At 44.6% G+C, this 21,010-nt stretch overlaps 1 protein-coding gene across 1 annotated transcript in view; it reads left to right on the forward strand.

Annotated features, from left to right (window-relative positions):
• The window catches only part of LOC147886682 (neurochondrin family protein), a 195,434-nt gene that overhangs the window by 158,111 nt on the left and 16,313 nt on the right, over nt 1-21,010 (forward strand). Inside the window, exons 18-19 of the mRNA XM_087395959.1 lie at nt 16,487-16,544; nt 16,670-16,754. Coding sequence (XP_087252085.1) covers nt 16,487-16,544; nt 16,670-16,754 — 143 coding nt within the window. The remainder of the gene's footprint in view (nt 1-16,486; nt 16,545-16,669; nt 16,755-21,010) is intronic.

The following is a 21,010-nucleotide window of genomic DNA, read 5'->3' on the forward strand; positions in this document are numbered from 1 at the left end:
TGTCTTGAAAAATTCTTTTTGGAAAAAAAAAAGTCTTGAAAAATAGGTTTTGATCAACTTAGTTGATACGACAAAACTATCTTGGGACCTGGTTAACAAATTCATCGGATAATCTGTGAAATAATTTGGGGCTATGTACATAGATAATTTGGGGCTAAGTACATATTTCTTGAGATAGAAGGCTTGCTGACATTGTCTGCCACAGAATTATTATGAATCATATAGTATCTAGGTGGCAAATATAATTTGGGTATGAGCACGGTTAAAAGACTTGTTAAAATGGAAAGGATGTCATTGTCTACATCAATAATGAATAGCCCATGTCACAGTTTTTAAACTGCAACCTCCCCCCCCCCCTCCGGGCCCGCACACCACTAGAAAATACGTACCCTTATGCTGCAAGGTCGTGCAGTCCTTATATTGATAATAAAGGGTTCATGTCTCAGTGTGCAATCCCCCTTGGCATCATTGTGTGTAGGACCTTGTAGAATGGGAAGACACAGAGCCCAAAAGGTTACTTCTTTTAAAAAAAAACTATTGTAAATTTGTTTGGTATTAGGCAACAGCAGCCTACACATGCTGGAGTTTCAAAGAGGACCGCCAGGAAAGGTATTATGATATCCCAAGCATTCTTGCAAAGGCCTGAAGAAGCCTAATTACTTTACTCAATAGGATGGATGCATGCAGTCAAGTCTTGAGGAGGAAGAGAGAAGGACATAGAGATATCCTACTTTCAGGTAGATATATTAGCGTACACATGAGATAATATCTGAGCTTGAAATATACACATAGTATTTTAAAAATGTATATGGTGTGTAGTGATTCTGTGGGGACTAAGGGCCTCTCTCTGAGAAAACGTATTCATCTGTTACAGGGAAAGATCTCCTCCTTTCATTGGCTTATTAATCACTGCTGCAGCAGTGTGGGTACATGATTTAGCAAAGATAAGAAGATCTTTTGCATATCGAATCTCTACTGTCTTGATCTTCAAAATATTTTCTTGTGGGGGCTTGCACTCAGCCTAGTCTCATTTATTTTGTGATTTCCCATTTTTTATTTTTTTTTGGGGAAACTGCTCGTGAAGGCCCTTGCATGGTCCCCCAAATGGTTATCGAAGTGTGTACTTTGTCTGTCCTGATACTAGCCAGTGTGTGTGCTAGGTGGATCTGGGAACCATCCAAAGCCTTTGTACATCTAGATTTGCAAATATGCCATGCTGCTATTATCCACGGATGCAGGTCTGTACAGAGAGCTAGGAACATCGTCCAGAGAACATGACTCAAACCAAATGTCGTCGCCTCGAAAGAGCCCAAGAAGAGTCAAGTCTCTCATAAAACACGTGAGCCCCCGAAAGAGAGCCATGCTACTAAGCCCCAGGTCATGAAGAAAGGAAAATGCATGAAGGTGCTCAAAAGTCTAGCCATCTCCTTCCAAATGATCCTCGCCTATTTGCAGTCCCGTAGGCAATGCTGAATAGACTTATCAGCAGTGAGGCAACGAGAACAAGTGGAATTTGTCCCGAAACTCAGCCTCCACTAGGCCACTGCCATCCCTCCATGAATACAGAGCCAAAAGAAAAGAGTGATGTTTTTATTCTTGAGGGATTTCCAAAGTCACTTCCAAAAGGATTTCTACAAATCAGAAGAAATATGAAAACTCTCCCAATGAGGAGCTTTGGTGGGCTTCCAACTCTAAGGTTGAGCTGGAACCTCCTGGCATTACTAATCGTGTATCGAAAAAAGGGGAGGCTCTTCTTTGAGTGCCCTGCATCAATCCATTCCCACTCCTGGAGGTCCCACTATAGATATGTCATTTGCACACCTCCATAAAGTCAAATTCTCCATGATCCCAAGGGAATGTAACCTGGGTTAGGGTCTAAGTACCATCCTTACTCCAAAAAACATTGTTCCATTGTTGAAGCTTCGGTTTGCTCACTCTCGACAGACTAACTTTAAGGTGCTTGGTGCTCAGAATCGACCCAAACGTGTGCGGTGCTCGGGTGAAGATGCTCACTCTTGCAATCCCTAAAGAACAATGTGCTTGAGGTGACTAAACATGCCAACATTAATACACGGAGTTTAGGGATAGTTGTTGAAGGGAAGACCGTATGGTGATGGGAGCTTAAGAATCAATAGAATACCGAGTAGATTGCACTTCATTGAAACAAATAAAGAAATCAACTTGTATTGATGAACTGTACAACCAAGCCGCCTCGTCTTGTGGTGCACGTATCAACCTTCCTAACCTAGCAAGCTCAGGTGCAAGGGAGAGTGTGCTCGTACTAACCCCCCCTCTGCCCTTCTTCTTGTTACAAAAGCCTTTTTCTAGACTAAGCAAAACCATCTTCTTCGGCTCGCCATGCTACTGCTCGCCATTGGTCGACCGCCCTAAATCATCTGCTTCACCGCCTGCTGCTTCTAGTGCTCACGATTCATAATTTAACGAACGCACCGCTCATGACTCAAAACGGCCTACTCCAAGAGTTAGCCAATGAGATGCTCATTACCGCCTGTAGGAACCGTGCTCGCCCCTGTGGTGGTAAGTTTCTTTGTTGGCCTTACTTGAGGGCCAACATTTCGCCTCAGCTTATTTTCAACCGGGTCCTCATGGTGACAGGTTGGAAGGTACTAACTGTTGCTCAAATACTGAGGCTCGAGGGTTGAAACTGTGGGGTCGTCGTGTAGGATTGCGGCATTGTCGTGGAGGCATAGAAAAGGGAATAGGTGGTGCAGTGGCTTCATCGGACGTGGGAGCTCGGGGAAACGAGGCTAAAGCTGTTGTGTCGGGGGGGGACTTCGTCGTTGCTTGTGGGGAGGCCATGGATATAACGAGCTAATATCAAGTGGTGGCCTATTTGGGTGGGTTAGCCAATTTATCGTCCAGAGCTTGCCAACTAGGTCTTCGATCGGGTTGGAAATGCCTAATGCTGATTCAAAATGAGTCACGTACCTGTGAATAGGTGTGACTCGCTCCTGCCAATTAGTTACAGGGTCCTTGCACAAATCTGGGATATTGTTTTGCATCACCGCCGCCTCAGTAACATTGCTACTTAGTAACTTATCCAACTTCCTCAAAATCTGTGAATAGTAGGATGGCTGCTCGGGCATGGTGGGTTTAGGGAGTTGATGGATACGAGCAACAATTAGACGCCACTCAGCCTTGAAAATATTGTGTTGGCGCACTGCTTTTTGCTCAACAAAACGGTTGAAGGCCTGTATGGGCTCGATTGTAAACTAATATTAGGGGTTGTATTGGCCCTAGTACGCCTTGATGGAGTGACTGGGGAGGATCATGATTAATTTCTATCTCCTCGATTTGTCGTCACGCTTGATATCGAACAGTTAAAACTTCTCTGCTTGGTACTCGATGCATGATTTTAGATACTGGCACATCTTCAGGGAGATCTTGCGTTGGAAAATTCGCTCAGCATCAAAAACCTGCTCAGATGTCTGAGTCCCCACATCACAACTATTATTTGTAAAAAATGAAACCTCCACACCTGCCTCTACAAAATTGTTGCAGGTCTAGGTATCCATGTGCGGAGATTCAACTCGGCCCGTTGGATCTAGGAACATCAGTGCTTGGGCCTCTGCTGCTTGAGGTACCACTGTTCCCTACAGGCTTTTGCTCCGAGGGACTTGTCTAAGTGGTGGCTTGCGGCAAGTGACGCCGCACAGCGGTTTGGCCTGTTGCAGAGTCGTCGTTTGGTGGCTGGCAACTTGCGCGGGTGCTCGTCAGCTGCTTGGAGGATCTGAATGAGAGACTAAAGTTGGGCGTAGTACTCCAACTTCTCTTGTAATGGAGCGTTCTCCTCCCTTAGGCTCTTGGCTCCCTCAATTGCCTGCTGCAGTCTGGTGTTTTGTGTTTCTAGTGCTTCCAGTTGTGCTTGGGCCGCTTGGAATGCCTTTGGGTCGACCCTTATCTTTTGCACCTTTTCCAACTAGTCTTGAAGTTGCAGGTTGGTTGTTGCAAGATTTACCAACTCATCTTTGGACTTGGCATTAATTGTTCATAATCTATCTACCTCGTACTTGAGGTTGCCATAGTCCGTTTGTAGCTCATTGTGATGCTGATTCAGCAGGGAATAATCTTGGACCAACTCATCATGCATCGCCCTCCTGCCATCAATTGGTTTGTGCATACTTTACGCTCGGCCGTAAGGTCTGCCTTAGCCCAACTATTTACTTCTTGAAAAAGCGAGCTAGCTCATCCCTGTACCATGCTTAAAGAAACAAGTTATGGCCTAAGACTTGGGGAGGGAGCCAATGGTTGGCTAGGTAATCCACGGCTTGGGCTCCGTGCCCCATGTTCTCCCTTAAGATTTGCCATTGTGACTCGGTGGCATTTTGATCCTCATGATTGTCTTGTGTTAGGCTCAAGAGGGGTTAAGCCTCATAAACTGGAGGGAGGCATAGGTAGAGTAATGACACCTATTGCCAACTGCTCCTTGGAGGTGCCCTCGTCCTTGTTCGCCTCTAGGCATAGGCAGAGAGCGGGGCAGACACATGGTATGCACGCATATCTACAAGGCGCGATATCCAGATGGACAGGCTTCCCCCCTTTCAGTACAGCATGGATGCACCTCCTGAGTCGATCCCGCGAGATGAGATCACAACCGTATCATACGGTTAGACCTCCTCCAGCTTCACACATCCCGGACTTGGGGGGAGGACCAGGAGCTCCCCACCAAGACCCAGTTTTATCGCGACCACTTCCTTAGAGTATCAGAGGAGGGATTCATTATCAGACCACAGTATCTCGAGGATAGAGGACTCTCCCATGCACTGAGGATTGCCATTGGTCAGATGCGGGTTTCGTCCCACCAGTTGAGGATCGAGGCAAGGAGAGCAGCGGGTATACCCAGAGAGCAGTAGGTTTGCACACTATGTACGCAGGGGGCGGTTGAGACAGAGGAGCATTTTCTTTGTGTTTGTCCAACCTACTACGAGATCTAGGGACGCTACCACTGTCTCTACCTAGAGGGGAGTGGCTTCGGTTCCTGACGCTGATCTGGTAATCTCAAACCTATCCCCCCTGACCCCACCAATAAGAACCTGGCTGTGGGGCTGATCTGTAGAGGGCTGACACTCCTCTGATCCATGCATCTGAGGAACCAAAGCGAGTAAGTGTGCCCTCCAGAAAGCCCCAGTCTACCCTGTCAGCTTTTTCAAAGTCCAAGAGTAGAATGGCCAGCCTGTGGCCATTATTCATGGCCCAATCTGAAGCCTCCCAAAATGAGAAGATGTTATCAAAGATGCTCCTGCCATGCACAAAACCTGTTTGCGTATCATGGATAAGATCTAGGAGAAAGGGTGTAGAAAAGCCCAAATTTTAAGGAACAAGTGTCAAAAAGTAGGTCCCACAAGAGCAAAAGCACCAAGCAAGTGGTGCCACACATTAAAAAGAGCCCACTAGTGTCAAAAGCGAAATTCAGTGCCAAAATTTGGGGAAATAAAGCCCAAAAGCCAGCTTTATAAAGAAAAGCAGGCCCCAACTTTCTAGAACCTATGCTTTTGGGATGGTTACCTAGTCTATAAAGAGAGAGGCCTTGTGGCTTCAAGAATACAGAGTGTATTGTACTCGGCCTCATGCTCTTTTATGAGCCAATTGTACGAAGTTTATTATATTGCAATAAAGACCTTGGGGGGGGTCGAGCCCTTATTTGTGGGCCCTAGTGTGTGTGTTCTTTGTTCTTTCTCCCCCTCTCTCAGTTTGTTTTTTCCCCCAACAGAAATATGTTGTTGCTCCCCGTCAGGTGAAGCTATCAGATGCTGTTTTATATGTTGCTTTTCCCTGTTACCTGTGAAATTTGAAAACTATCTTGGTGATTATTTGTTGCGAATTCAGGAGGCTGTGTTGCTACCAAAAGTGGTTTGTTTTTAGGTTTTTGGGTTGATAGCATATTTGTTTTAGGGTTTCCGGTGCGATTTTAGTGGTATTAGATGTCAACCTTGCCACTTTCCGTGGTGACAACAAACCAAAGTACTTCTAAATTGAAAGGACAGTAGTGATTTCGAGAATGGAGATTTTCAACCCAAATGATCCAACCAAGAAAGCTGTACATTAATTGTGAATTACTTCAGCTTGCTTCAACCAAACCAATTCGCCAGCGATATTGATTTGCAGGCAGCCCCAAAATTGGCAAGCAGCCCTAGAATTTTGATTGATTTGCAGGCAGCCCTAGAATTTTGATTGATTTGCAAGCAGCCCCAGAATTTTGGCGAAACTTGTGCTTTTCGGATTATTTCAAGTTTCAAAACAATGCTACTTAGATTGTGATTTGAGCTGCATACTCACAATCTGAACATTTGGAGCTGTTTGCACTTGATTTGAAGCAGCCCAAGCAGTGTCATCAAATCCTTACGATTAGTCAGGAAAGAGAGCACAAATTAGGATATCAATTCCCTATTCAAAGTCGATTTGCAAGCTGCTATTGTTCCTAGGGCTTGTGGTGATTGAGAAGGGGTAGACAAGCGGGTGAACAACCCGTATTTGGGATTGTTTGTGTTGACAATTATTTCAGCACTTCAAGATACAAATCGTATTTGGGAGAGCATTATCTACGTTGATTTTGAGTAACTAGAAACCCAAGAATCCCAAAGATCTAGAAAACCATTAAAGGATCAAATACATGTGGAAATTCCTTATCAAAAGGGATTCCCAGTAAAGGCTAAGTATGTTTGATTTCACAGTTATTTTTTTGTCTCTTACCCCTGAATATTTGTGTGTTGTTTTCCTTGTTTATTTCAGGGAAACACGAGATTATTTATCAAAGTTATACTTCCATGGATTTTGGGAAGAATTCCTTGATGGGACAAAACCCAAGCATTGGACATAGCAAAGATATTCTTGTTCTTATGCCAAAGATAACTAAAGCTATGGGATTAATTCCTTTGATCGGCGAGATCGGATGTCTGTTATGAATTGCAAGAGGTATTTGCAGAGTAAGCATGGATGTGCTAAAGGAAGAGGAGTGTTTTGTCTCTTGATTGTTTCAGAAATGGAGTATAGTTCAAGGGAAGGCCACCTCAATGAAAGGACGTGTTCGCCAAGTTTCGAAATCAGACCAATTTCTTCTATTCAGTCAAGAATATGGACTTACAGTTTTGCCCATGCAAAGGAGAATGTATATCTTTCATGGATATTGAGAGATATACAGTTGGACCTTATATGATCTGTGGTTCTATTAAGTGCAAAGCTTGGTTTCTCAAATCATTCCAAAGTAATCATTTTATATGATTCAAGCATAGCTTTAAGAGTTCTTACAAAAAGGGAAACATGTATCCTTGAGATCTAAGGACATACACCACTTGAGGGTAGCATGGTCTAAGTTAGCCCAACCGAGAGCCATGAATATGCTTTCATTCCATTATGACACAGTTGTATGTTTCCAGTTATCTCATTTCAGAGGATCTCTGTTATGCTCAAGAACCAGCTCTTTACATGATAGTATTTTTATATGGTCCTTGTTGGCCAAGATGAGATTTTATCATCCTACAGTTTTCTTTTATTGGGGCATGCTTATAGAATAAACAGAAATCTTGATGGTCTCTTATGGGTTAATGTGGTCGGAGTAACACAGCTTTATAGGTTATCAGCCACAGTAATATACTCTTTTGGACGGAGAAGTCTCAGGAGCAATAAGTCCAGATCCTAACAGGCATGGTAAGTGTGAATGAAAAAGGTGCAATTATTGCAGGAAGCCGGGCCATGAAATTGCTGAATGTAGGAAGAGGATTGCTTCTGAAAAGAAGAAGAAAGACGCTGGACTTTCAGTCACAACTACCTCTGGCAAACACACATGAGCATGCTAATTTTGCCAGAGAGCAGTCTTGGGGCTTCATTGTCCAATGTCATTACAATCCTTCAGTGCATGATACAGGTTCAGATGCTTGTATGGCAGCTTCAGCTTCTACATGGTTCTTTGACAGTGGTGCTTCTAAGCACATTACCTCCTGTAAAACTTTGTTTACTTCTCTTGCTGATGCCCCAAAGGGGGGTTCCGTGACATGTGCCAACAATGCATCATATGTGGTTAAGGGCATTGGGTAGGTGGCTGTTACATCAGTTGCAGGCAATGTTGTCACTCTAGAGAATGTCTTGTATGTGCCAGGCATACGAAAAAATCTGATTTCTATTTCAGCCATAGCTACATGTGGATTTCGGATTGTCTTTGATGGGCATAGGTGTGCAGTCTATGACTTGAGTCATGCTGATGCTATTGTATTGACTGGTACTCTTCTGGGGGGCTTGTACAGCCTGGATGCATATGATAGATGCAGTGACAATTCAGCTCATGATGCTCATGCAGTTGACGCAGATGTTTTTCCTGACACTTATTTGTGGCATGAGAGGTTTGGGCATCTCAACTTTAATGCCTTGGTAAGCTTGCCGACAATGGTTGAGGATATGCCACAGATGCAGATGCCTCATAAGTATGTCTGTGAAGCTTGCTTGCTTGGCAAGATGCACTGCTATGCCATACCTAAAGATGGTAGAGTTGGGGCATCACGCAAGCTATTCCTGATTCACAGTGATGTGTGTGGTCCCATGTGGGTTGCTTCAGTTGGAGGCTTCTATTATTTTGTGACATTCATTGATGACTTTACCAGGTACACTTGGATCTTTGCATTGAATTCCAAGTCAGAGGTGTTTACCTGCTTCAAGCATTTCATTGCCTTGGCTGAAAATGATTCAGGCTTGAAGATTGCTCACATGAGATCAGACAGAGGTGGTGAATATATATCAAGGAATTTAATGATTACATGGCAGCCCGTGGTATTCATCATGAGTGTACAATGCCTTACACTCCTCAGCAAGATGGAGTTGCTGAAAGAAAGAATAGGACCATTATGGAAATGGCCAGGTGTGTGCTTAAGGGAAAGAATTTGCCTAATATGTTTTGGTTGGATGCAGTGAGCCAACCATTTCTCATATGCGTACTTTTGGGTGTTTGGCCTATGCACATGTGCCTTCACAGAGGCGGACAAAGCTGGATGATAAGGCTATAAAATGTATATTTTTGGGATACAGTGCAGAGAGTAAGGGCTACAGGCTTTATGAGCCTTCCAACAGGAGGGTGATTGTCAGTAGAGATGTCATCTTTGATGAGACATCTTCCATGCCCTTGCAGGACTGCAAAATGCAGTCTACACTTGGTGTCTTAGATATTTTGATAGTCTTGTGCCATTGCTTGGATCTGATGCCTTAGATGATGCACCACAGGGTTATGCTCCTCCACCTATTGCTCATTTACAGCCTGCTACACAGTCCGGACAGCCACATGTTTTGACACAGATGCCACGTGCTATTGAGGACATTGTGGAAGAGGCAGTAGAGCAGGAATTGGCTGATATTAGACAGCCCAAAAGAGCACCTAAATGGCTCTTTGACACTCTGAAGGACAACAAACTTGATGCTTTTTTGCAGGCCCGTACGAGAGCTGCAGCCAAAAGAAATTTGGCAAACTCGGTTGCTCATGCATTGATTGCTCATGCATGTGATGAGGAGCCTGTTTGTCATAGAGATGCCTTCTGAAATGAATTGTGGACAGTAGGGACTAAGTGGGTCTACAAGGTGAAAAGAAAAGCTGATGGTTCAGTTGACAGGTACAAAGCCCGTCTTGTGGCCAAAGCCTATGCTCAGAAAGAGGGCATTGATTATGAGGAGACCTTTGCTCCCACTTCACGCATCACCACCATTAGATGTGTTATTGCCCTGGCTGCCCACAATAATTGGGAGGTGCATTAGTTGGATATAAAGACAGCATTTCTCAATGGTCTTTTGGTAGAGGAAGTCTATGTTGCTCAACCTCCAAGCTTTGAGGTTGAAGGGTCTGAACGCAAGGTATGCCGGCTTAAGAAAGCCTTATATGGATTGAAGCAGGCACCCAGGGCTTGGTATGACAAGATTCACACTCATTTGCTCAACCTTGGCTTTCAGAATAGTCCTACAGAGGTGACTTTATATATCCGCAAGAGGGGGGCAGATTTGCTGATTTTGATCCTCTATGTGGATGATATGATTCTCACTTGGCCACATCCCGAGAAAATTGCAGATTTCAAGCGGGAATTACAGCAGTCTTTTTCCATGACTGATCTTGGCCAGTTGCACTACTGTTTGGGCATTCAATTTGCTTGATCTGAGGGGGGAATTGTGATGTCACAATCGAAGTATATTGGGCAGCTTCTACAGACATTTTAAATGGAGGATTGTAAGCCTGTCTCCACCCCATTAGAGACTGGTTTTCATTTCTCTGCTGAAGATGGCAGTGGTCCATGTGATGCTACCTCCTATCAGCAGGCAGTTGGTTGTTTGCTTTATTTGTGCCATACTCGGCCGGACTTGCAGTATGTGGTTTCTCAGTTGAGCAGATACATGCACAGCCCCACTCATCACCATTGGCATGCAGTGAAACGTGTCTTCAGGTACATCAAAGGCACACAATACTTGGGCCTTCTTTACAGGGCGGATACTTCACTTATCATGCATGGGTTCACTGATAGTGATTGGGCTTGTTGCCAGGATACACGCAGATCCCACAATGGCAATTGTTTTATGCTTGGTTCTTCATGCATCTCATGGTTCAGCAAGAAGCAGGTTATAGTTGCCACATCTAGTTGTGAAGCTGAGTACAAGGCAGCTTTCACAGCTACAATTGAGTGTGTTTGGCTACAGAAATTACTTGCAGATCTTCTGGTTGGTCAGACAGCTCCTACCGTCATCCATACTGACAGTCAGAGTGCTTTGGCTATAGCATGAAATCCAGTGTTTCATGCTTGGAGAAAGCACATCGAGGTCCATTATCATTATGTCAGAGAGAGATGGTTAGATGGTGACATCAAGTTGTCTTATGTTCCCACTGAGGACAACTTGGCAGATCTATTCACTAAGGCTCTTCCGTAGCCTAAGTTTGAAGCTTTTCGACAAGCTTTACACTTGGCCCCTTTTGTTACGTGATCTGCATTCTCTGTACAGTCATAGGTTGCTATATCCACACTAGATGAATTTGTGCAACCATGGCACTTAGTCTTCCAGGTATCTTGAGATGTTTCCAGGATACTTCAGCCCATACCGTCGAGGGGGGTTTGTAGGATACTCTATGGGCTATCCATAGATACCGCTCATTCCTTGGTATGTGCATTGTAGGTCTAGTTATTAGACTTTAGGTTACATGGTACAGTTAGTACATGTACCTTTTATGACACCTAGTTGTGTTGGGAGACCTATCTTAGGGTTTCATCATATTAGGTGTAGTCTTTGTACTTTTCAACACTTTTAGTTATTCTACTACAGTAGCATGTTTTGCTTCTTGCCTCTGTCTCCTTTGCTTCCGTTGTCCACTCCACCCAATAGAGACCCCGAGATCGAGACGCGACACACTTGACAAAGGAGAGAGACACACATCACACTCGCTGACATCTCATCTATGTTTAGACCTGGGATATAGCCGACTGGGTTTACCGTTGCACTTGTTAGGTGTAGAGCCGCTATGAGGAGATCACGACCAACCACACTTCAGACAGTAGACCGGGATCTATCATGGGGTTTTCGCCTGCACAGCCTAGTCCGTCACCGAGCTTGCCTTGATGCTTCATGCCGCATGTGTGCTATATTGTATTGTGTTTACTATGGTGACATTGATGATGATGACATTGTCTATGTCCTACACAGTCCTCTAGCATGGATTAGGATGCTCGATTAGTAGCTCCAACCTTTTGCTCCATTGTATTAGGTTTTCTATCAGTCTCATAGACCCATCGGTCTTTAGTAGACTTTAATAAACTTTCTTTCTTTCTTTCTTTCTCCCCTCTTCCCTCCCTCCCCTCTCACCCACTCCCCCTCCCCCCCCCTTGCCTCCCTCCCCCGCCTAGCCTCCCTCCCCTTCCTAAGCTGCCGCTCCCCCCCCCTCCCCAACGGGCTCTCCTCCCTCCTCTGGCTTCTTCTCACCCCCGCAGCAGCCTCTCTCTCCCCCTCTTGGGCTCCCTACTATGCTTGCAGGTATGCATGGAGCTTAAGGAGATCTTAGAACCTCCACCATGGGGGTTGTTTCATACTCTTTTGTTGCAGCTGTTGTAGATTGTATATTTCTGTTGGATTTGCCTTGTGAAATTCAAGGCTCTTAGTCTTGCAAGTGGTTGCTTTGGGTTGCCTTAATGTGCTTATCATCATGTCAGCCTCTTCTTTGAAGATCGGCATTCGTTTTTGTTCTTGTTTGCGACTTCGACTGTCCTGCAGTGCCTCACTGTGCGTGCTTGCAGACGATGCCTTTGCCTTGCTTCTGCAAGTTGAAGGTGAAGGCTGGTGATGCAGCCCGTCTTCTTATTGCTCTATCTGCAGGTCATCACTTTGAACTGATTATATGCCTACTTTGTCAGATGCATTGCCACACTAGCTTCATCGAATTCTGTGTGGAAATGGTGACAACCTAGCTGACTGGCCTGGCTGGATGATGACTTGATAGGTGAACAAGAAGCAGCTCCCGGACAGTGTCTTGCTGATTGGGATTTTTAAGGTGGAAATTACTGTTGCAAGTCTTTGTTGATCTTGCTTCAGTTCAGCACCTCCAACTTGCTGTCACCACCTCTACTTGAGGCTCTTCAAACCACTTTGTTCAGCTGCCTGTTTGCGGTGATGCAAAGATAGTCAATTCTCATCTTCTGGATTGCAAACAGCCTGATTCAGTTGAGTGCTGTTGTCCTGTGTCAGCTGCGTGGGCACCTCTTGCTCAAGTTTACTGTTTAGTACCCAACTAGGTTTTTCGTTACCTGCAGCACATATCTGTGATTTGGGTTTCTCTGTATTTGAGAAGAGCCTTTTTCTCTGCAGATTGCAGGGGACCACTCTTTGCCTTAGCTGCCTGCTCTCATGCAGGTCTTCTTCTTTGCAATTGCTATAGAGGCTTCTCCTTCCTGAGTCTGACAAGTCTCAGTTATGTGTGTGATAAATGCTAGGAGACTGCCCAATGCTGGCTTTCACAGGTGTTGCCTATGCTTTGATACCATGAAAGAAAACAGGAGGCCTGTTAGACTGCTGTGCCCTCCACACACATGTAGTAATAGATGCACACGCAAGAATCTGAATTGCTGCGAATGAATTCCAAGACTGGAAAAAATTGGTGCACACAAGTGAAATGCAACAATTACCTACAAATGAACAATGAACCCAATACAAAGCAAACCATGAGGAGGTGTGAGGGTGAAGGCACCCTTGGACCTTTCAGAAAACCTCCTATGTGGCACTGACAGTGTACCCAATCGAATGCGCGGACACACCTACATAAATTTAATTTCAAATTTGATAAGGTGCATTAGAGTGACTTGAGGTAGTGAGTGCATGCCGGCAGGACACATGGCAAAGACATCCGTTTCATCCAACCTTATTGCCTACTTGACTATGTTGGTGATCATACACATTTTGGAGTTTGAGCCCTCCAAAGGGTCCTTCCTACAGCCCTAGTTAGACAAGTAGAATGGCGCCAAGTGACAACCATCCCCTCCATCCATGGTGGATGCATGTGGGGATATGCCACCTCATGTGTCCTCATAAAAATCTCTAACCACCTACCAATGACATGAAGTCATAGGTGGCCTAAGCTAGGACCTAAGTTCTAACTACCACTCTTTTGACCTTTGAATAACTCTAAACCCAAACCAATCCAAGGGTGAATAAATGAACTAAATCTATAGTTCATTGCCGATTTTGCCAACACATTCAAGGTTTCATCTTTCAGTGTTTGGATTACAAGTGATGCTATGTAGATAAAAGCTGTGCCCTTTTGGTCTCTATTTCAGACCCGTATTATTCTGCTTGTAATATGTCTAGATGTGTTAAGGCCTAAATTTTCCAACAATTGCTAATGCATTGTGACCCTTAGTTTTTTTTTTCAGAAATATATTTGTATAAGTATGAAAGAAATAGCCGAGAGAAGAAACCCAAGGCATTGATGTGGAGCATGAAAAACCCGTGGTAATATACCACTTAAAAAGGCGAGCAAATAAAAATTTTGATAAGAGTCAGGATAGTGGTGGGAAATGCCATCTTATGCTTGTGATGGTCTTGTAAAAGAAAGGAAAACCTCTTCACCCTCCGAGAAAAATCATCCTCCTGGTTGAATAAGATCTAGAAGATCCCTGCGTGATCAAAGTATGTACATATCTGTCCAAGATACTGGCCACAGCTCACGTGGGTGCCATCACTAGCCCCTCTGCATCTAGATCTCCAAATGTACCATGCAATGATGCTTGCTACAATCTTCTAGACATTGATACATGTGCAGGTTTGTACTGAGAGACAAGGACAACATGAAATTCAGAGAATTATACACAATGGTGCCAAACATCAAAATTGAGAGAATTGTACACAATGGTGCCGAACCATGATATCCCAAGAGAATTCTTGACTCTCATAAAATGTGTAAGGCCAAGTATGTGAAAGCTAGGCTATTGAACCACAAGTAATGAACAAAATGGAGGAGAACACTGCACCTAACAATTTTGCTATCCCTAGTCCAAATGATCTTGGCCTGTCTGCACTCCCAAAGGGGGTGTGATTTTTTGGTGAGCTTTTTGTCATGAGCTTTTTTTCAATTTTCATGAATATTGTGAGCTTCTCATTCACCTGAGAGAGAGAGAGGGGGGGGGGGGGTCATGGAGTGGGGTGGGTGGAAATTTTGGGTTGTGGTTGCAGTTAAGAGGAGAGAGGGGGGAGAGGGGAGATAAAGGAAAAGGGGAGGGATGGGCGCATGGGTAAAGTGGCATGGAGAAGGGAGGGGAGGGGAGTTGGAACATATATTCGTTATCATAGTTAGAGGGGGAACTTATAAGGTATGCAAAGAGGAGTGCAAGGAGGAGAGAGAGGATGAGGAATGTGAAAGTTAGGTTCAGCTACTGAAATGTAAAGGGGAAGGGAGAGCATATGGGAAATTTGTTCATTTTCAAATTGTATAATTTGATAGATTTGACCTCATATTTGGATTCCTCGTCGAATTTCGGTCATTTTGAGTACCAACATGACCATATTTCGATAAAAATTGAAAAAATGCTATTTTTGTCATGAATTCATTTTGGCCTGTTTTGGGCCTATTTTGAGTCTGCGCTAGACTCAAAATAGGCCCAAAACAGGTCAAAATGACAAAAATACCATTTTTCCAATTTTTATCGCAATATGGTCATGTTGGTACTCAAAATGACCGGAATTCGACGAGGAATCCAAATATGAGGTCAAAAGTTTCAAATTATACACTTTGAAAATGAACATATCTCCCATAGTTCCTCCCTTCTACTTTGAATATGGACATATCTTCCATAATTTTTTGCCTCCTACTGCCACTCATATCCGCCCCCCCCTTGTGCATAGTATACACTCTTCCACCCCTTCCACATGCTATGAAAATGAATATATCCTATATCCTCTCCCCCTCTTTCTAACCTCCCCATCTTTCTTATAACAAAAACATGTATGGATTTCTAAAAAAAGCTCGCAAAAACAAAGGAAATGGTAAAAAAGCTCACATTAAGAAGCTCGCCAAAATATTTTTCCCTCCCAAAGGCAGTGCTGAATAGAGTCATTAGTTGATAAGCATGGAGGATAAGAGGGAGTAGCTCCACCCTTACTGTGATTTGTATCAGGTTTTCTTTCAATCTCATAGACCCATCGGTCTTCCGAAGACACTAATAAAATTTCTTTCTTTCTTTCTTTCTTGCACTGAGTGACTGCAATCCCTCCATGAATAGAAACCCAAAAGGTATGGGTGGCTTTTCTATTCCTGAGGGATTTTCAGAGCCTCATTCAAACTGATGTTTGAATCTCCAAGATGATCTGAGAGCTCTCCCAATGGTGGAATTTGGAAGCTCTCCAATCTCTCGCAGTAATCTGAAACTTTTTAGCAGAATTCAAAGAAAGGAAGACCCTTTGAGTGGTTGTCTGTTACAATCCACTTCCACTCCCATGGGTCTGTTGAAAAAACTTTATGCGAACACCCCCAAAAAGCCAAAGCCTCCAAATAACAAGTGGGATATCCTCTAGACGAGGGTCTACATACCATCCAAAAGCAAAATAGCATTGCTCAACAAAGCCCACTATTCTGGTACAAAGCCTCCAAATAACAAGTGGGATATCCTCTAGAGGAGGGTCTACATACCATCCAGAAGCAAAATAGCATTGCTCAACAAAGCCCACTATTCTGGTACGCATCAAAAATCACATCAGAATTAGAGATCTGACCAATCTGCCTCCCTCCTCCTCTTTCTTTGCTTTTGCATAGTCATGACAAAGCAGGGGGAGTGAGTGCCACCAGATGGCCTTGTAAGATTTTCTAGAAATGATAGATCAATTGAAATCTCAACCGTCTTTGATGCTACTATTATTTTGATATCATGAGCAATCATTGTGTTGAAGTGCTGCTTTTTTGGGTACAGACAGACCTGTTTTTCTAGCTCTACATTGTGCAGTCTATGTCCAATAACGTCTTTGCTTATGCCTGCAGTCTGAGACATCATTAGAACCTGCAGAAGAAGAAGATCTGTGGGAGGTCACTATTTCAGGTATGGCGCTTAAAATAAAATCCTAATTTTGAGTCTGGTAAAATTTCCCATTTCCCATGATTTTCTTCTCATTCTTACACAGATGCCCTACAATCTGATTCATTGTTGGCATCCTTTTTTTGCAGCATCTTCTGGCCTAATGGATCGTTACCCATCTCTGAAGGATGCCATTAGATCATCAAGTTGGCTACAAAAGTTTTTACATGAAAGGTGAGTACTTCAAGGTTTTGAACTTCTTTGAGGTTTCTGAATTTCAGACAAGAAAATCAATCTCTTCAATTCATATGTTCGACAACATGAACAAAAAGTCTTCGTAAACAGGAGGGATTGTGTTGGCCTGCATTAAACTACGTTTCTGAGGGTAAGCAGCTCACCTAGTATATTCTTTACCATCAGTTGCATCAGTCAGCTGTGCTGGTTACTCATGGGGGAAAGGCTTGAATGACCAAATCTATAGATGACAATCCTTGGGATCAAAGGGATTGGGGGTCTTGGGAACAAGGGCTATATAGCCAAATTTAGATAAGAATTCTTGAGATTAAAAGGCGTAGGGGCTTACCTCTCTCGACGTAAAGTTTTGAGAAAGAGTCCAAAGTCTTATGGAAGTACAAAACTGTTTGGACAATTTTTTCAGTTGTGTAGTCAGACTGGTTGTGCAGAGTCAGCTGGAGTAAGAAAGTGTGTTTCAGATCTTGGAAGTCTGGTTTACACTATCCTTAAATAAGTTTAACATCATAATACCGGTCAGAAACCCATGTGAGACACAAACGCTTCTTTTAAGATATATTTCTGTTTTATCCTCTTGACAGCTATGCTCAAGAAGATTTTTCTTATTGAGTTGAAAATCAGTTTGGCTAAGGTCTCTTGACTCTTTTTAAGGTTGTGCAGGGTATAGTGTTGTTTGGCCCTTTAGGGAATTCAGGAGAGGTCATTGCGGGAAAGAGTACCATGTGCCATAGTAGCAATTATCCCATGTATGATAGGTTGTGAAGGGGCTTTGATGGAGTGGCCATGTGTTATATTTAAGGGGATCCTTCATGTGGAAATAATCATCTCTTTCTGAGTCTTCTTCTCAATTCTCTTCCATCATTTTCTCCCTCATGATTTGTAGGTGGCTTTGCCCTAGGGTCCAGCATAGTTTGTTTATCCGACTGGGCAGGGGTCAGGTACTGTATGCTTTTTCTGAAACAGTGCTGCAAGAATGGGAGCTAGTTTGGAATCCTGCGGAGATTTTTTTAACTCTCTGTGCATAATGTCCCCCATGATCTTTGCATGCACATAACTAGCCCAGCTAACTTTCTTACCCTGCTCTGCCGCAGGTAGAAGAGTGTAGTCTCATCCCTTCACATATGGTCAGTTTTTTTTAACCCAAAAAGATTACTTCACAAATGGTCAGTTTCAACTAGCAATAACTCTTTATCAATATGCCATGCAAGCTGGTACTCTTTCTATTAATCTTTGACATTCTTCATCTCTTGTTATCTCCGGTGCGGAAAATTCTGCAATCATGACATCATGTGAACATTTCTTCCACTTTTGCTCTTCAGTCAGAGGTAATCTAAATACCTTTTCCACCAGGTCAATTGCAACAAACAGACCTAGACTTAGCTGTCCCTCAGATTGCAGAAGTGACTTAAACTGCACTGGAGCATAAATGTTTACCTTCCACTTGTCCCATGGCAGGGTAGCAAATTCACCGAGCCCCATTTTCTGCAGCCGTGTCTGATTTTCTATTCAATCCACAGGGAGATAAGTTCTGAAGAATGAAGTACTTTTCTTGAAAAAAAGAAAAAGAAAAAAAAAAAGAGAGAAGTTCTGAAGTTGCAAATGATAACAATCCTACTCTGGCAAGATCTGCTGCTCCTCCCCGCACGAGCTGCCCCTCCCTCCTCTGAGCCTAGCCTATCCCTCAGCCCGCTCCTCCCCTCCCTCTCCTCCCTCTCAGCCTTGCGCCCTCTCCTCCCTCTCTCCCGGCTGCTACCCCCCTCTCCCTCCCTCCCTCGTCTCCCTACCTCTGCCTCCTCTACCCCCGCCTCAGCCCTTTCCCCCCCCTCACCTCTCCTTGCCCCCGCCTTAGCCCTCCCTCCCTCGTCTCCCTACCTCCGCATCCTCTACCCCCACCTCAGCCCTCCCCCCTGCCTCCTCTACCCCCACCTCAGCCCTCCACCCCCGGTTCCTCTTCCCCCCGCCTCAGCCTTCCCCTCTCCCCCTTCAGCCTACCCCGCCCCCCCTCCCGCCTCTCCTTGCCCCTCCTCTCCCCTGCCTCAGCCTTCCCCTCTCCCCCTTCAGCCTACCCCACCCCCTCCCCGCCTCTCCTTGCCCCTCCTCCTCCTCCACCTTCAGCCTTCAGCCTCTCCCGCCCACTCGTGGCGGCCTCTCTGCCCTCCCGGTCAGCTCCTACCCTCCTCCCTGGTAGCAGCCTCTCCCTCCCAGCTGCTGCCTCTCCTTTGCTCCCCTCTCCTTCTTTTGCCTCTCTCTTCATTCTCCTTCTTGTTCAGGCAGCGTTTTGTGCGGAAGGACCCCATTGTGTTCGAGTCGGCCTTACCATCTCCATTGGCAATGGCTCAGCCTTCAGCCAATCCTCACCCGCCTCCACCGGTTGCTGCGGAAACCATCACATTCTAAAAAGACGAGTTGTAGCAGCTCAGAAAAGATACAGAGCAGGAGAGCTTGACATCGCTCTTTGCTCACATCCATGGGTCCCACCCCTCCAGATTACAGGCCAAGCTCGCCGCTTTACCCAGAAACCTCACAAATGTTCGTCTGCTTGGTCGAGGTTTCTTTCAGGTTGTTTTTTATTCCCCGGATGCAGTAGGTACAGTGGATACCTTTCTCATTGGGCTTTGACCTTGTGGAGGAGGATAGCCGGACATTTTCACTCTTCCTGAGAGTACGCCCACCAATCCAAAGAATGACCCCCTGAGCTCTAGAGTGTCCAATCACCAAGGGTAGCATAGTAGAAGAAACAAAAATACAAGTACCTCCCCTTGTGTCCAAACCGGTGACCAAAAAGTATTCTTGAAGCTTACCCGACTTGGCACAATCCCTGAAGCTGCAATGCTAGCCAGAATCTCCAAAGATGTGTCTACCGAGGCATGAGCAGCTCTGAAAGGAGTGAAAGGAACATAGTGGAGGGAGCATTACTCCACATAGTGTCGTCGTATAATGAAGGATGAGTCCCTTGAAAAACACCTAAGGTCCAGTAAGAGATAACCATGCCACTAATCCCGAAGTCATGAAGAAGGGTGCTCTATGAAATGTGCAAAGAATCCTAGCAACACCCTTCCATATCGTCCTCACCTATTTGCACTCCCAAAGGCAATGCTGAACTGACTCAACTGCTACGTGGCATCGAGGACAAGTAGGGTCAGCCCCAAACCTCGATCTCCACAGGTTCATTGCAATCCCTCCATGAATAGAAAGCCAAAAGAAAAGAGTGATCTTTATATTTCTAAGGTATTTCCAGAGCCTCCTACAAAAGTTTTTGTGCACCTCTGCAAAAATATCCCAATGAGGAGTTCAGGAGGGCCTCCAACCTCTACTACTAAGCTGAAATCTTCCGGCATTTCTGATTGTGTAGCGAAAGAAGGGGATGCTCTTCTCTCGGTGCCCTTCATCAACTCCCCCCGATCCCACTGCAAGAACTTGATGGGAGAACCACTACATAACCATAGTCTCCAAGATCCAAGTGCCAGAAGAACGGGGTTAGGATCAAGACACCACTGTGAGTCCGTGCCCCACTCCATGTAACCTACAATCCTAACAGGCTGAAAGGCAACCTCCAAAAGAATGTCATCTGAAGATCTGAGAAGTCTGCCTCCCGACTAACATCAAATGTGCTTCGTGCGAGCGTGAAACACAGGATTCTTGGCAACTGCAATAGCACTCTGACAATCAGTGAGAATAGGAGAAGGACCCTCTAATGCTAGATGAAGATCAGCCACTAAATGACGAAGCCAAACACACTCAACTATTGTTGTGAAAGCTGCCCTGTACTCAGCTTCACATGAGGAGGTAGCCACTGTAGATTGTTTCTTGCTCAACATAAAAGAAATAGTTACCACTAGTGGACTGCCTTGTGTCAATCTCCAACCCAATCTGAGTCACTGTAAGCACGCATCTAAAAGCCACTCCCCCCTGGGAAACATCAAGCCATAAGACTTAGTACCTTGTAAGTAACGGAAAATGTGTTTTACAGCCTGCCATCGCATAGTCTTTGGGTTGTGCATATATCTGCTCACTTGTGAAACTGCAAACTCAATATCAAGCCGAGTATTGCACAGATAAATGAGGCATCCAACAGCTTGGCTGCAAAGTGTGGCATCAACCGGTTCATCTCCATCATACATAGTAAGTTTCAGCCCTGGCTCCATGGGAGTGGCTATGGCTTGCAATCATGCATCCTGAACTGATCCAAAAGCTTCTACACATACTTGGATTGAGACATAATGATGCCACATCTCTCT

This window comes from Dipteris shenzhenensis, chromosome 24 (genome assembly GCF_047967505.1).
Source record: "Dipteris shenzhenensis isolate YYH24624 ecotype China chromosome 24, Dip_SZ_1.0, whole genome shotgun sequence".
Taxonomy (NCBI): Eukaryota; Viridiplantae; Streptophyta; class Polypodiopsida; order Gleicheniales; family Dipteridaceae; genus Dipteris; species Dipteris shenzhenensis.